General features: G+C 39.6%; 1 protein-coding gene and 1 pseudogene across 1 annotated transcript in view; one reads left to right on the forward strand and one right to left on the reverse strand.

Annotated features, from left to right (window-relative positions):
- Positions 1-438: 438 nt before the first annotated feature.
- Positions 439-648, reverse strand: LOC144495367 (U2 spliceosomal RNA; annotated as a pseudogene).
- An 876-nt stretch (positions 649-1524) lies between these two features.
- The window catches only part of LOC144494805 (leptin receptor overlapping transcript-like 1), a 32055-nt gene continuing 16004 nt past the window's right edge, over positions 1525-17575 (forward strand). The window contains exons 1-3 of the mRNA XM_078214168.1: positions 1525-1635; positions 1910-1985; positions 12194-12380. Coding sequence (XP_078070294.1) covers positions 1620-1635; positions 1910-1985; positions 12194-12380 — 279 coding nt within the window. The 5' untranslated portion in view covers positions 1525-1619. The remainder of the gene's footprint in view (positions 1636-1909; positions 1986-12193; positions 12381-17575) is intronic.

Genomic DNA, 17575 nt, shown 5'->3' on the forward strand with positions numbered 1-17575 from the left:
CATGTTTTTACAAGTTAAAAAGCAATGTTTGTGTATATTTTTTGTCTTCCACTTTGCATTTTGTGGAGTCAGGTTGGGCAGATTCAGGAGGGACTTGATGGGGGGGGGGGGGGGGGGGGTGGGTAGCCTAGAAGTTGAGTGCAGGGGGCCCCACAAACTGTAAATCTGCCTCTGCTTTGGTCATCAGAAAAAAAAAAGCAGATTTTTTTTTTAAAGCTGAGAAACTTGTATGTATACTTGTTCAAAGCTACCTGGGTGTGCTTGTATAAGGAATGCAGAAAGTTTGCATTGAGGTGCAGCAAGTAATTTTTTTATTTTTTATTTATACTTTTCCAATTCAATCAAATCAAATCCAATTCAGAGTCTCAACAAGTTGAGACATTTCAGATCCAGGCTGACAAGACAGGGCGAGCGACCAAACCACCCTGTCCTGGGCCTGATCTACATGAGCCAAGCTGATTGGAGAAGGGGGAGGTTCCTCCTCCAAGACTTGAGCTCATTTGCATCTTAGCCAAAAGGCCGAGATGCCGCTTTTAAAAATTGCTTCATATGAAACATATGAAGCCTCAGCGTAACCTAATGACCTCGACCAAGTGCAGCATCCAATCCATACTACACTTGATCTTAGCCAAAAGGCCGAGAAGCGATGGTGCAGCAAGTAATTAGGAAGGCAAACAGTATGTTGGCCTTTATTGCAAAGGGATGGGAGTACAGGATAAAGGAGTCTTGCTACAGATGTACAGCATTTTGGCGAGACTGCATCTGGAGTACAATGCACAGTTTTTGTCACATTTAAAAAAGGAAGAACTTGTATTAGAGGCAGTACAACGAAGGTTCACCAAATAAATGCCTGGGTTGAAGGGTGGCTGTTCTATGCAAAGCTGAGTAAATTATATTCTCTGGGGTTTAGAGAGGTGATCTCAATGAAACCTACAACATCCTGAAGGGGCTTGATAGGGTAGATGCTGAGGGATTGTTTCTGTTGGTTGAGGAATCTAAAATGTTGGGGCAGTCTCAGGATAAGGGGCCTATTATTTCAGACCAAGTTGTGGGGGAATTACTTAACTGAAAGCGTTTTGAATCTTTGGGATTCTCTTCCCCATAAAGTTGTGGATGTTCCATTGTCGAATACATTTAAAGCTGGAACAGTCAAGTTGTCTCAGGGAATTAAGGGACGGTGGAAATGGCTGGAAGTTGAAGCCTAGGATCAGCCACGATCATATCGAATGAGAAGTCTCACAATACCAGGTTCAAGGCCAACAGGTTTACTTGGAATCACGAGCTTTCGGAGCACTGCTCTTGCCTCAGGTGAGTAGAGGTTAGTTCACAAAACACGGCAAATATAGGCAAAGACACCTCATACTGAATGATGCATCAAGTTCAATGCACCACGTGGTCTATTCCAGCTGCTATTTGTAATGTTTGTTTTTAGCTTATCTAAAACTGAACTTAATCACTCACACCCACTTCTGGAGAAACTGAACACGATCTCGGGTTCAGAGTACGTGGCCCGTGGGTTGGCTGCGCACGCAGGCGGCCGCGTAATTTCCGGTGGACAGAGTGCCGCGACGGTTGCCCCGGAAGTGGATTTGTTTGTTTGTTTTGGGGAGGGGGAGACAATGGCGGGGATTAAAGGTGAGGAGTTTGTGTGGGGAGGACGGGAGGGGGCGGCGCTTCCACCTTTGGGTATCAATGCGGAGACAGGCCTTGGGTTAGTGCGGCCGATATGTTCCCGCCCCCTCCCCTCTCCACCCGCCCCCCTGACCCCCTCCCGCCCCCCCCCCCCCCTTCACAAACTGTCCACTCCAACCTTGTCCTTTCTTGTGCTGACCCCTGGAGGGAAACCTGTTTTTAAAAATTATGTTTACACTTGAGTTGCAGAAATGTTTACATGTCGCATGTCTTCCAGCTCTGATCAGCCTATCATTTGGTGGAGCCATTGGATTGATGTTTCTGATGCTTGGATGTGCCCTCCCAGAATACAAGTAAACAATTAGTACCTTTTTTTTCAGTGCCAATTGAAGCATCATTCTACCTCAATTTTGTTCATTAAAACTAGTGGAGATTTATTGATTTGATTCTTGGAGGGAATTAAAGTAATGATTATGGACTAGAAGCTAAGTTCTCCAGTGAATGTAATCCTAATTTGCACTTTGAATTGTAGAAATGTTCAGATGCTTCAATTATTACTTGTTAAGAATGCTATCAGCATTGCATTCCATATTCCTGTTTGTTAACTTGACAGGCATCTTAATTTACATCTGATTCTATTCATGGGAGAAGGGACTTGAGGAATGTTGCAGGGACAGCACAGGAGGATGTACGTAGTTTGACTAGGAGGAAGGTTGTGAGGGTATATACAATGGCAAAGATCAATTGGACCACATGGCCTCTTTCTGTGTCATAGGGTCTATAAGCTTTTTAAGGTGTGGATGTGGTGACTGACAATGTGGGGTGAAAAGAAAACAGGACCAAGGCTGATAGAAGGAGGTTGTATGTGGAGCTGGTTGGCAGGGAAAGAGCAACAAGTGGGGTACTTTGGGGATCAGTATGTGGCGTTATTGTTATGCTATGTATATTGAAATTAGGGATAGAAATACCTCCAAGTTTGTAGATTGTTTCAAACTGAGAGGGACTGCAAACAAGGAATAGGCTAATCAAATGTTGAAGGATGTGAACAAGTTGAGGAGCTGAGCCAATGAGTGGCAGAAAATAGCTTGGAGAAATACAAAGCCATGAAGGACCATAAACAGTGGGAAGATAAACTGAACAGCATTCAGAAAGAGAAAATGAGGATTTTGGACAAGCTGGTAAATAGAATATTGAAACCTTTTTAGTATGGTATGCAGCAGCAGTAAAGAAAGGGTTTTATAGGAATAAAGTTGAGCATAGGGCCCAACAATAAATTATTGGGACTCCAAAGCTAATGGAACTGATGGGCACTCCATTTGTGGCAGTGCTGTGGCTACAATTTGATAGCGCCTGCAACATTCTGACTTCAATGAGTTGCCAGCAGTGCCATGATGGAAATACAGTTCATTACAGACTGATCAGAGAGGTTAACAGGACCATTTTAAAAACGGCTTATTGGGTAGCTGGGAGGGGACGGCTGAAATTTGCTACTATAAGTGGAGAGGGAAGAAGGCTGAGCGATTAATGGGCAGTGATTGTCAGTGGGGACTCTAGGACTGAATTTGTTGTTTTTTTCATCAACAGGGAGATTGGAGTTGCGCTGAGACCATATTTCATTTCTTTCCTTATTTAGCTACAGGTTTGGATATGCAGACAGACTGACCACATGAGCTGTAGGGTGAAGAGCTGTAAAAAGGAGGCTAGTGTTGATTCCAATAATTGTTGAGCAGGAATTAATCTGAAGCCAGCCTGTACCTTTACACAGATTAATTTCCAAGACAACAAAGTCTCAGGCTCCCAGTTTCTCCTCCCCTCTTCCAGTTGTCATCATTTATATCAACCGATAGCCATCACCTGTTTAACAATGCAGTTACCGTAACAATGTAATTGCCATTGCATCTTAATGTAACTAATAAGACATTGGCAGTGAGTACCTTGACCCAGTGGGTCCATCATAGAGGTTCCAGCAATGGGAGACAGCAAGCTAGTTATAAGGATTTGGGAGCAGGGTTACAACCCTAAAGATCTAATTATTATGACAAGATTGGCACCAAAAGAAAATTGTTTGAAAATGGATTAAAAAGAGGCAAAAATAATTCAATGACATTTCAAAGCATGAAGTAAACAGGAGAGAAACAGCCCCTTGTTAAGATGGAAATGCATTTAAAAAATGCAGATTCAAAGCATGGTAGATGTTAAATATTTAAACATATAAAGAAAATACATTTCAGGAGAAAAAATGGTGAATGGTATGCCCAGATATTATCATATTATTTAAAAATAGTAAATTTTCATTATTAATATGGGCCTATAAAGTTTTGCTCAAAAACTATACTGATAGGCTACAAAATGTGTGGACAGAAGTGCATCTAATGTACAGGATTTTTAGTAAATAAGGGAGATCAACAAAGCCCTGGACTCAAGTCTGAGTCATGTATCATGATGTGTTATTGTCCACTCTTACCCTAATCAAGTGTTACAGGTGTTTGTGCCAAGCTATTTTATTTTCACCATTTTTGGGAAAGGCCCTTGCATCTAGTTACTTCAAAATCACATACTGAGTAAGTAAATCTCCCCATAATGCAAATTCTTTCATCCCTTCAGTGGTTTATTATTAAAAATTCTCTCAATTTAAAAATGCTGTTTAAAGTAAGAGATATTGGTGCTAAGGTATGGATTTTTTGACCATTTGACAGCTATCACTTTATTAGATGTAAACTTTTGACCCCTTTGGTTTGACACCACATCAGAGAGGCTGCACCAGCATGGCAATTTTCTGTTTCGCACACCAGAAAGCCTTTCGTATAGGGATTTCAAATTCATGGCATGTAATGATAAGTGAATTGTCAGCTTTGGCTCAGTGAGTCAGACAGAAAATGCTGGAAAAATGCAGCAACTGTGAAGAAAGAAACAGAACAGCTCAAGTTTGTATGGCTTGTCAGAGGTGTAGCTTTTTAAGCTCTGTTGCAGAGACTTGATCACATGATCTTGTTTCAATCCTGTTAGAGACCATTTCCCATTTTTTACAAAAGTAATACAAATACCACATTTTAACCAATAGAACCATGCCACAAGATTTCGCTTTAATAAATGAAACATTAAATATAAAATAATTTAAACAAACTAACTTAATGTGGTTTCCAACTATGTTATGCACTCAATATTACTTTCTCCTATAAGCAACATCAATTTTAAAGTTATTTATTGCTTTCGGGACCACCCATAAGCATGCTACAATCTGTTTTTACGGTGCAGAAAGAGACCATTCAGCACCTTGGGTCTGCACTGGCTTTGTGAAAGAGCATTCTACATAGACACACTTTCCTACTTTATCTCCATAACCTTTTACATTCTGTCACCCTCTGGGTGAAAAGAAATTTCTTCACAATACTTTTACTCCTTTTGCCAATTATTTTGAATTTGTGCCCTCTCATTCTTGATACACTCTTGAGTGGAAGCAGTTTCTTGCTATTTATCCTGTCCATTCCCCTCAGAATCTTCTAAACTTCTATTTAGTCTCTTCTCAGTCTGCTTTTCTCCAAACCTCCAATCTATCCTCATAGCCACCCTTATTTATCCCTGTGATGATTCTTGTGAATCTCTTCTGTACTCCCTCCAACGCCTTAACATCCTTCCTCAAGTATGGCACCCAGAACTGGATGTAGTACTCCAGATGAGGCCTATTTAATACAAGTTCAATATTACCTCCTTACTCTTTTATTTAATGTCCCTTTTAATAAAGCCGAGATATTTTATGCTTTATTAACTGCTCTCTGACCATGCCCTGCCAACTTCAATAATGTATGCACTGTGGTGCCTCTGTTCATGCACCTTGTTTAGAGTTTCTCCCTTTATTTTAAATTGTCTCTCCATATTCTTCCTACCAAAATGAATCTCCCCTCACTTCTTTGCATTTAACCTCATCTGTCCAGTCCTCCAATATGTTTGTCCTTTTGACATTCAAGACTAACCTCACAGTTGACAACATTTCCAATCTTTGTATCATCGCAAGTTTCTAAATCCTGTCCTGAATACCACACTCTAGGTCATTGGTGTATATCAGGAAGAGTAAAGGTCCCAACACTGATCGCTGGGGAACTCCATTACAAACTTTCCTCCAATCTGGAAATAACCATTTATCACTACTGTTTTTTGTCACTCAGCCAATTTCTTATCCAAGTGCCTACTTTCCCTTTTATTCCATGAGCTAGCACACTATTTCTCTGTCTTAAGGAAGACTGGAAGATTATCACTGTGCCTCTGCAATTTCCACCATCACTTCCCTCAGTATCCTTGGATGCATCTCAACCAGTCCTGATACCTTATCTATTTTAAGTAAAGAAAGCCTTTCAATCACCATTTCCTTTTCAATTGTAATTTCTTCTTGTGTACAACTTGTCTCCTCTCTTGCCTGGGTAGCATCTTCTTCCTTTGTGAAGACAGATGCAAAGTACTCATTTAGTACCTCTGCTATTTCTCCTGTCTCCACGTGCAAGTTTTTAAAATCTAATTGGCCCTACTCTTTAACCACCCTTCCTGATTTATTGATGTGCTTGTAGAAGACCTTGGTCTTCCCTTTTCTTTCATAATTTATTATTTGATCTGATGAAGTAAATGAGATTTAAATCCTTTAGATGTTCACTGAATGCTTCTAAACTAACTTGGCTAACTCCCAAAAGAAAGCAGTTCTCTGGAGTGCACTTTGAAAGCAATGCAAACATCAACATATCCAGCTAAGTAAGGCCAACTGTTTTACGATTTTACCTTTCCAGCTGTTAATCTCTTTTTTTATTTAAAAAAAAAACATGGCCCTAACCTTTTCAATGTAATAGACTCCAAGCTGTTTTAATTGCATTTATCCCATTTTTTGCAGTTACACTTCATTCCTGAACCTGAAAACACATGAACCAGATATTCACAACAGTTGGCTGGCACTTCAATTTTGTGCTAAACTAATGAGAAATAAGCTGTTGGATGCATTGACTTTCAGATGAGACATTAGCTTGAAGTCCTGTCTTGTCCCCTCAGGTGGATGTAAAATATCCCATAGCACCATTTGGAGAGTAGCACTGGGGTTTTCCCTGATACCCAGGTCAACATTCATCCCCAGAAAATATCATTTTGGCCATGATCACTTTGCTCAATGAAAATGATCTGCTTTGTTTCTTACATGTTGACTGTGTCGGTGGTGGTTGTGAAGTGCTTTCAGGACGTTCTGATGAAAGGCTCTATAGAAGTACAATTTTTTTATCTTCAGATTTATCACTCGGAGCTGAGTGTGAACTGCTTTTCCCAAAAGCACTTCACACAAACCTTTAAAATCGACACAAAAGGAAAATTTTCATCTCGTCAGTAAGGGCTGGATTGAAATGACTTTTTGTGAAATTAAAGGACAGTGTGCTAATTCTCAAATGTTGCACAAAAGTTGATAAGTTGTAAATATATGCTGTCACAAACCTTGTATGTTTCAAGGGTAGATGTCTTTCTGGGCTACAGTTGGTGTAGCATCCTATAATGTGTAGCAAACTGTTTCAAAGTGGGAGAGAGAAACCTTCTATGACCATGTTAAAAGAAACTGAAAACAGATCAATATTAAGAATTAAAATCTAATGAATAACATTTTTATTAGATTTGTACTGTCTTGTATAGAATCATGGGACTATTCAGCGCACAGGCCATTTGAAGCTTGTGCCTCTGCCGGATCTTCAGAAAAGCTACTCACTAGTCTCACACTCAGCTCATTTTCCAGAAATCCAATTCCTTTTTGAAAGTTATAATTGAATCTGCTCCGCCCACCCTTTTCACGCAGTGCATCCCAATCATCAAACTTTTTAAAAAGTTAATCCGCTTATAGTTTTGTTGATTGATTGTTTTCAATCTATTGCCAAGTAACAGACCCTCGTAGGGGTCAAACGTGAAAACAATTTCTCCCCATTTACTCTAATCAAAAATCCTTCACAGTTTTAAATGCAGCCATTGAAACTCTCATACCCTCACACCCTTTCTACTCCATGGAGAATAATCCCACCTTCACCAGTCTTTCCATATAACTGCAATCCATTGTGTCTAGTGTATTCAAGTAAACCTCCCCTGCACCCAAAACTAAGTCTTGATGTACTTTCTGAAGTGTGATGCCCACAACTAGACTCCATATTCTGGCTAAGGCCTAATCAGTGTTTTTTTTAAAATTTAGCATTTATATCTAATGTTTGTTTCTGAAACCCAGGAACCAATATGCTTTATACCAATTGTGTCCATTTGTCCCGTGTCCTTCAAAGATTTGTATATGTACAACCCAAGTGTCTTTGATCCTGTATCTTCTTTAAAATGGTACCGTTTCCTTTGTACTGGCGCTCATCAAATATCCCATTCAAACTGCATCACTTCACACTTTACTTTAAATTTCATCTGCCATGTTTACAAGTCTGTCTTGAAGTTTGCTACTATCTCCTCACTTTTTACTGTCTTACATTTTTGAGCTTTCTCATTTGTAAACTTTGAAATTATACCCTATAATCCCCAAGTCTAGGTCATTAATATATATGAAAAAAACTCTGATTCTGACCTTGATTCCGGAGGACACTACTCCCAAATAATTGGTCATTTCTCTGTTTTGTCTCATGCTGTTAATCTTATATCCACGTTGCCATTGTCCTGTCAATTCTGACCTTCAATATTGGCAGGAATTCAATTATGCTTTATCAAACAACTTTTGAAAGTCTATATGCAGAACATCAAATGAATCATTTCTGTCATTGCATTGAATAAATTAAATCAAATTTGTCAGGCATGATTTGCCTTTAATAAATCTATGTTCAGTGTCATTTATTAACCAACTGACAATATAATATTGCCTTGGTTTATGATCTCAAGAAGTTTTCCCACCAATGACATATGACAGACTGGCCCAATTTATGATTGTGGCCAAAACCACTGCTATTTCCACCCTTCCCTCTGCACTGTGTGAAGCATTCCATCTGCATTAGACAATTCTTGGGCTTGGTACACTACAAGCCTGCTATTTCCTTTTTTGTTTATTTTTATCCTATCCAGTTTCTCTACCCATTCTTTCTTTACAATAACATTGGCATTCTTTAGTGTGATGTGGAGATGCCGGCGTTGGACTGGGATAAACACAGTAAGAAGTTTAACAACACCAGGTTAAAGTCCAACAGGTTTATTTGGTAGCAAAAGCCACACAAGCTTTCGGAGCTGCAAGCCCCTTCTTCAGGTGAGTGGGAATTCTGTTCACAAACAGAGCATATAAAGACACAAACTCAATTTACATGAATAATGGTTGGAATGTGAATACTTACAACTAATCAAGTCTTTAAGAAACAAAACAACATGAGTGGAGAGAGCATCAAGACAGGCTAAAAAGATGTGTATTGTCTAATTAAATGTGTATTATCTAATTAGTGCTTTAGGTTTTCCTGCTTTCATTTGGCATGCTTTGCACAATTGCATCGAAGAACTGCAATCTTAATCCTTTCACTGCATCATCTTTTTCTACTTCCATTCTTTCCTTCACTATTCTTGTTATTGTCCCAGCGTACATTACCTCATTTTCTCTTTGGACTTGCAATTGTAGAATACTTTATCCTTTCACTGTACTTCTATTTAACTCCTTATCTATGATTTCCTTCCTTAAATTAACCTTGCTAATTTAAGCCTCTGCATCTGCTAAAATATTTTTGTGTAGCTGAGATGAGCATAGTTAAATACCTATAATGGGATTTTATGTGGTGACTGATAGCCAAGTTCCGCACACACGAGGACGGCCTCAACCGGGATATTGGGTTCATGTCACACTATTTGTAACCCCCACAGAGTTTCACTGGCTGTCTTGTCTGGAGACAATACACATCTTTTTAGCCTGTCTTGATGCTCTCTCCACTCATGTTGTTTTGTTTCTTAAAGACTTGATTAGTTGTAAGTATCCGCATTCCAACCATTATTCATGTAAATTGAGTTTGTGTCTTTATATGCTCTGTTTGTGAACAGAATTCCCACTCACCTGAAGAAGGGGCTTGCAGCTCCGAAAGCTTGTGTGGCTTTTGCTACCAAATAAACCTGTTGGACTTTAACCTGGTGTTGTTAAACTTCTTACATTCTTTAATGTGGACAGATGCAAAGGCTGAATTTTTCTGAGGAGGCAGAAGGCCTGCTTCTGGAGCTGAAAGCAGGAGGCAACCCCACTTAGGTGGGGTCAGGACCCAAACCCATGTTTTGAGTGGTGCCAATGAAGTGGCTGCTTCTGGGGCTGCCATCATGCTAAGGACAGCAGCCCACCCCCAGGAGCTGCCTGCCCCGTCAGAGGGCAGGTGGTTCAGCAGCATCACTCCTGGTGATGGCTACTGCTAAGACTGCAGCTGAGGATGAGGGTGTCTCAAAGCCTGGGTATTGGGGTAAGTGGTGTTGGGGTTAGCTGGGATCCAGCAGTAGGGGTGATGGTGGGGTACACTGAGGGCAGGTGACACCATTGCCACTAGGTAGAGTGCTGCTAAAGGAGAGCCCCCCTGAAGTCCAGGGCAGGCTGCCAGGCCACAGGGTGTGACAGCAATGTCCCCACCTCCATGTTGACAATTGTCTGTAGAAGCAGGAAGTGTTATTGCTGTATATGATGAAAGGCTGAGGCCTGAGTAATGATTGCTGCTGAACATCATTTTTCACATCCCACTGATCGGAGAACATTCCCTTTATCTCCATCTCCCATGTAAATAGACAAAAAGAAATGCATCAACCCTTATTTTACACCAGTCTTTGCACTGGGCATGTGCTGGAGAATTCACCAAGGGTCATTCACATTCCTTAAAATAGTTCTAATCTGTAAAACACTTGAGTATCTCTTTCCTCACTTTGACATTTCCTCACTTTTAAATACAAAATGTCCTTCTTAATGTTTGTGGTCCCACTTTTTCACATTCTTTCTCTAATGTTTGCCTACTTGTAAATCAATAGTTTTCCTGCTTTGTTAATCAAAGCCAGATTTGGCTAGGTCATTTTCTGCTTAACAATCTTGGAACTATTCTAAGAAGATTTATATTTGTCTCCTCAGTTTACTTTTGGAAAAGTTAATGTTCCCAAATATTGCAGCTCTTACGACTACAAACTTCCCTAAATTACCTGGAAATGTCATCTTAGTAACAAATTTGAGTGATATATTGTAAACCCAACTTTAACTTTGTGTACAAATCTGGAGTCTATACTGTTATGCACCTGATACACTGGGAGCGCAAAGACAATTACATTTACAAATGGATTTAAACGGCTGAGCTGAAAGGCGTGACTGGGTATTTACATTTGGAGAAAAGTACTCTGGAGCTTAATGGATCCCAAAGAGGGGTTTAATTTTGCTTGAAGTGCTGGGGCAAGAGCAGTGGATTCAAATTAGTTGCAGAGGGCGTTGTATATGGAGGAAGTGGAAATAGTGGATGATATAAATATGTGGGCAATGGATGAGCTTGCGATGGGACTATGAAAGGACATCAGAAATAAGTCTGATAATTCTAGTCCGATGTTCCGAGTGGCCTTGAATGTTTCATCATATATCATAAGTAACCATGGACCACTAGAGCTTGATTGATTACATTAGGGATTTTTGAAGGAATTTCTATGAAATGGCATGTGGCTTTTGTTCCCTTGAGCTTTTTGCCTTTCCTAGGGCTTTGTATTACTAGAGGTTACAAGGATAGTGCACTGTCTAACTGATCATTAGCCTAATGGCATTTTCTCATCTTTATTTTCCTGTTTGTAAACTCAGGAAGCATTTACCAGTATCAATAGAAGCTTTTTTTATGCTTGGAATCGTATCCTTAATTAATAATACTGCCCCTCTATTTAAATTTGTTGCAGGGAATTTTTAAGTTCTAATCTTATCCTAGTCAAAAATCAAGTTGTTGCCAAGGTTGCCACGTCAAGTCTTTCCAATCTAATTAGTGCTTTAGGTTTTCCTGCTTTCATTTGGCATGCTTTGCACAATTGCATCGAAGAATTGCAATCTTAATCCCTTCACTCCATCATCTTTTTCTATTTCCATTCGTTCCTTCACTATTCTTGTTATTGTCCCAGCGTACATTACCTCATTTTCTCTTTGGAATTGGAATTGTAGAATACTTTACCCTTTCATTGTACTTCTATTTAACTCCTTATCTATGATTTCCTTCCTTAAATTAACCTTGCTAATTTAAGCCTCTGCATCTGCTAAAATATTTTTGTGTAGCTGAGATGAGCATAGTTAAATACCTATAATGGGATTTTATGTGGTGGCTGAGAGTATTTCAATATTTCTGTTAATTTTAAGCACATTATTTCTATGGAAATCAGCAATAAACTAATGTTTCAGCATTTACTTGCACTGTATTTCAGTGAAAATTAACACAAGGTCATTAATGTATGGGGCAGTGTAATTATGAACTAAATGGTAGCATCATATCAGAAAACGCCATCGTTTGATTAGTTTACAAAGGGAGTTTCAATGGGATAGAGTTTGGTGGGATTAAACAGTATGTCTTAAGCTTTACCTGTGTTTCTCTCTTTTTCTTTCCTTTTTCTCTTGCAGCAAATATTGGCCATTGTTTGTTCTTTTCTTTTACATTCTCTCTCCAATCCCATACTACATAGCAAGGAGAGTAGTTGATGATACTGATGCAGCAAGCAGTGCATGTAAAGAACTTGCCATATTTCTCACTACAGGCATAGTCGTCTCAGCTTTTGGGCTGCCTATAATTTTTGCAAGAGCACAGTTGGTGAGTATCATTGGCATGTTACTGTACAAAATGGGCTCTGAACAGTTTTACAAATGCAGGGGAGAAGTAATGGCTAATATTTTTATCTCTTGTAGTTAGTAGTTACTATGATTTTAAAACACTGACCACTATATTGGCCTGGAATTTTGTGGTCCATAACAAAGTAGTGGTGTTTGCTGCTGACCTCACTGAGAAATATGAACTTAGCTGGTTTGTTGGCTGCAGTGAGAACTTCACTTCTTGCTGTAGCATGGCCCATTGGTGAAATGGCCTAGCAGCAAGACACATTTCCAGCAATGCTATACACCCTAATGTCGCAGGCTGAAGACCTGTCTCTTGAGATCAGTCTTCAGCTCGGAGGCACACGAGTGTTCTATTATGCTATTGAATCTTTCATAAATGTTTAAGTACTTTAACATGTTTATAAATTTTTAAATACTTTAATAAACTTGAACAGCCTGTGACTACCCCTGGAGAATATCTTGGCTAAATTGCCTTGGTTTAAACAGGAGCTGAGAGTCCTTCATGGACCTCAGAACTTTGAACAGTCAGAAAAGAACAAACTGAAATTCCGTGAAATAAATCCAGATCCCATCTCTTACTAGTAGCACACAAATCTCCCTTCCTCTTTCTCCTAATTTGGAACTGCGCTGAAACTGTCCAGAAAAATTCAGAAGAAACTTCTTCCTACCCCATTTCCCCATCACTCTTCAATGTATGGACAAAGGATGTGCATAAAGCAAGATTTTCATAATTGTCATAACTGCACCATTGATACAATGATTTCAGAAAACATAGTAAAATTGTAATCCTTTGATTTTGGAATTTGTCTGATGTTTCATTGTTGCCTTTAACAAAATGAATCAGGTGATCATTCAGACTGAAATAAATAATGCAGCCTCTTCAATATAGCCCCTTCATGGTTCCTTGTAGAATAAAGAAAAGTACAGCACAGGAACAGGTCCTTTGGCCCTCCAAGCCCATGATGCCCCAACTAAACTTTAAAAAAAAACTTTCTGCCCTTAATCAGACCGTAGCCCTCTATTCCCTTCCTATTCATGTACCCATCCAAATGCCTCTTAAATGTTGCTCATGCACCTGCTTCCACCACCACCTCTGGCAATGTGTTCCAGGCACCCACCATTCTCTGCATGAAAAACATCCACCGCACCTCTCCCTTAAACTTTCCCCCTCTCACCTTGAACCTGTGTCCCTTGACACTTCCACTCTGGGGAAATAACCTCTGACTATCCGCCCTATCTATTCCCCTCATAATTTTGAAGACCACTATCAGGTCTCCCCTCAACCTCCATCTTTCCAGTGAAAACAATTCTGGTTTATTCAACCTCTCCTCATAACCATCGCGCTTGAGACCAGGCAACAACCTAGTGAACCTTCTTTATACTCTCTCCAAAGCTTCCACGTCCTTCTGGTAGTTTGGCAATCAGAACTGCATGCAATACTCCAAATGTGGCCTAACCAGGCTTTCATATAGCTGCAACATGATTTGCCAACTCTTGTACTCAATACCCCGGCCGATGAAGGGAAGCATGCCATATGCCTTCTTTATCACCTTGGCCACCTGTGTCGCCACTTTTAGGGAACTGTGGACCTGCACGCCCATATCCCTCTGTATGTCAATGTTCCTAAGGGTTTGTAGTCTGCATAGTTTGCTTATTGGTTAAATTGAACAAGGAAATTCCATAATTATACATCCAATGCAACACTAATCTATTTTTCCTAACTAAAAATGTAAAATGGTTTCTAAGAAATGAGCTCTCCTGCCTTTATAAGATGACCACTATTTACACTTCAGTAATGATTGCTTTAATATATTTGAATACTAAATACCATTGAGATTTAGACCTGCACACTTTAAAGCAAGATATTCTTTTAGAAGTCTTCCACTTTTATCTGTCTCTACTTAGAGCATTGATTTTTGCATTAGTCATATTTATGTCCCTGGTGGTTTTAAAATTTAAAGAACTTTAAATTCACCCTCAAAACCAACTTGATGGAATAGGTGCAAAGATAAAGCTTATTTCTCTATTGCAGTGCAAGAAAGTTAATGCAAAGGCTTTGTTTCTTTTTGGTTCTGTGCTTTGTGAAGTCCACAGTAAATGGTGTTTTTTAGACTGTCACTTGATTTCGATGTTAAACTTGCTGCTCTCAAGGAGGGTGATTCCACTGAATGACTGTCATCCCATTCTCCATTCAAGCTTAACAACTTTTAACACCACCTTGTTTAATGTTTTATTAAAATGCAATTTTTATTATTTTAAACACAATTCAAATTCCCAATTGAATGAGCTGATTATACTTTTTAATGGCAATGTCTGTCCATAAACTTTCTAGTCATGATTTAGTTGGCTAAAGATTTAATGGTCTCACACAGACATTGCAACGAGAACTCAGTGTAGGATTTCTTTCTGACTCCTGTGTGCACACTGATTTTGTAATATTGACTAGGAGAATTAATGACGACTCCTGTTTCTGGTAATGAATGTCAGAAATTACAACATTTCTTGGCTAAGCTGGGCTATCGAACTGGCCCTTGGGGTCAGCACAGCTTACTATTAATAAATTCCTTGCGAGAGATAAACTGGGACTGCGAAGTGGACAGACTCAAAGCCTAATCACTGACCTGAGGGAGAAGGGGAGAGACTAAGAGGGAGAGACTAAGAGGGAAGAATAGACTTCCTTTCTGTCTATTCTGACAAATAGACAGAAAGGAAGTCACACAAACTGAAATGACTTTGAGACAGATATAGAGGGGGAGAAAAACTGGGGCAGAGACCATAGACACAGAGAAGGCGATGGAGAGAAAACTGAAGAACTGTTTCTTGCTGCACAAGGATGCCAGAGAGAGAAACACAAGGGAGTGGATTGAGATACAAATAGGGAGAGTCAGGCGCACACAAGATGGATGGAGAGAGAGAGACTCCAGGTGTACAGTGAGACAGAATTTGCTACATTCCAGAGCTCCTTTCAGTATATTTTTAAAAGCTGAGTAAACCTCAGGAAAACTGCCCTACGAAAAGATCCTGCTATTTGAAATATTTGGCATGTGTGAATGTATTTGTGGAGAAGGCCTTTAGGTTGAGACTTGTTAATTTATACTGTGGATAAATGTGAGGTTATCCACTTCGGTAGCAATAATAGGAAGGCAGATTATTATTTGAATAGGTGTAAATTGAGAGAGGTGAATACTCAACGAGATCCTGATGTCCTTGTGCATCAATCAGTGAAGGGAAGTGTGCAGTAACAGCAGGCAGTAAAGAAAACAAATGGTACAGAAGGGGATTTGAGTATAGGGAAAGGGGATGTTTTACTGCAGTTGTATGGGGTGTTGGTGAGGCCATATCTGGAGTACTGTGTGCAGTTTTGGTGTCCTTATCTGAGGAAGAATGTCCTTGCTATAGAGGGAGCGCAGCAAAGGTTAACCAGGGCTGATTCCTGGAATTGCAGGTCTGTCTCACATGAGGAGAGACTAAGTCAGTTAAGATTATATTCATTGGAGTTTAGAAGAGTGAAAGGGGATCTCGTTGAAACTTATAAAAATTCTAACAGAATTAGGCACGGTAGATTCAGAAATAATGTGCATGATGGTGGGAACGAGGGGCCATAGTTTGAGGATGAGGAGTAAACCTTTTAGGAGAAATTTCTTCACCCAGGGAGTAGTGAATGTGTGGAATTCACTACCACAGAAAATAGTTTGGCCAAAATTTTGTGTGATTTCAAGAAGAAATTAGATATAGCTCTTGGGGCTAAAGGGATCAAAGAATATAGGGGGGAAGGCAGGCTCAGGATATTGAATTTGATGATCAGCTATGATCAAAATGAATGGCGGAGCAGACTTGAAGGGCTGAATGGCCTCCTCCTGCAAGTTTCTATGATTTCCCCCGAACAAACTGCATCTGCTAATATCAGCTCATTTAAAAAATATATAGTGAAAATCAGAGTAATTTGTAACTTTGGAGGACACTCGGCCCAGATTGTTGGATTTCAGGTCTCTTCCCTTTACAGAGCTGCTCAGACCATCATCATGCACTCCTCCAGAATCCATTGAGTTTGTTGCTGTTAGTACTGCCAAATCTGGGCCATGATAGATGTACTGTTTTTTTTTCTGTAGCTGCATTTTTCATTGATTAGCATCATCCATATATTTGTTAAGGCTGCTATGCCATGTTCCTCCATTCCATTTATTGCTTCGGTTTTCCTGACTGCGTTTCTAATGCATTACTTGCAAGAACTCCTGATCCTTTGATGTTTCTCAGCATTCGTTTCATTTCTTTCTATTATTTCCTTCACAATTCTTCGTGTACCTTCACCTTAAGATTACTATTTTATAATCTATTGTACCTTCGTTATACTTAGATTTAGCTCCTTTTCTCTTTCCACCCCCTTTCACAAGGGTGAAATCTTTTTGATATTTGTTTTCCCATACATACTTACATCAGCTGTGAATCCAGCTGCATGTTACACTTTGCACACGTTTCAAATCTCCTGCTGTACTGCTCACAGGTAATCTGGAACCTGACTGGGATTGGAGCAGGAGGCATTCTTTGGGAAGTAGGATTTTATCCAGGGTGCCAAGAACAACCAGGTCACTTCTGTATAAAGTAAAGTATCTTTGCATTTCTATTAAGTATAAATTAACTAATTAATTATGGTATTGCATGATTATAATCTTTCTTTAGGATCAGACAAGGTAGCAGAAAATAAAACCTCCAAATGCTGGAAAAACTCCCCAGGTCTGGCAGCATCTGTGGAGAGAGAGAGTTCAAGTTTCAAGGCTAGTGTGACTTGATCAGAGGATGAGTTTTTCCAGCATTTTCTGCTTTCATTTTAGACTTCCAGCATCTGCAGTATTTTGTTTGTATTATAGGTAGCAGAAAATGAGTCTTTTCATTTTGTGCTATACTTGTCCAAAACGTATCACTTGTTGATATCTTATGAAAGGCGTGACACCAGGAGTTTGATGCTCATTGCTAACTTTTTGAACAGAAATTACAATCCATTGAGTGTACTTTAATTTTTTTTTCTTAATCATGGGATACGGATATAGCTGGCTACATCAGATTTTATTGCTCATCCCTAATCGCCCTTGAGAAGGTGGTGATAAGCAGCCTTCATGAATCACTGCAGTCCATGTAGGAACACCCATAGTGCTGTTAGGAAGGGAGTTCCAGGAC

The sequence above is a fragment of the Mustelus asterias genome, chromosome 6 (genome assembly GCF_964213995.1).
Source record: "Mustelus asterias chromosome 6, sMusAst1.hap1.1, whole genome shotgun sequence".
Taxonomy (NCBI): domain Eukaryota; kingdom Metazoa; phylum Chordata; class Chondrichthyes; order Carcharhiniformes; family Triakidae; genus Mustelus; species Mustelus asterias.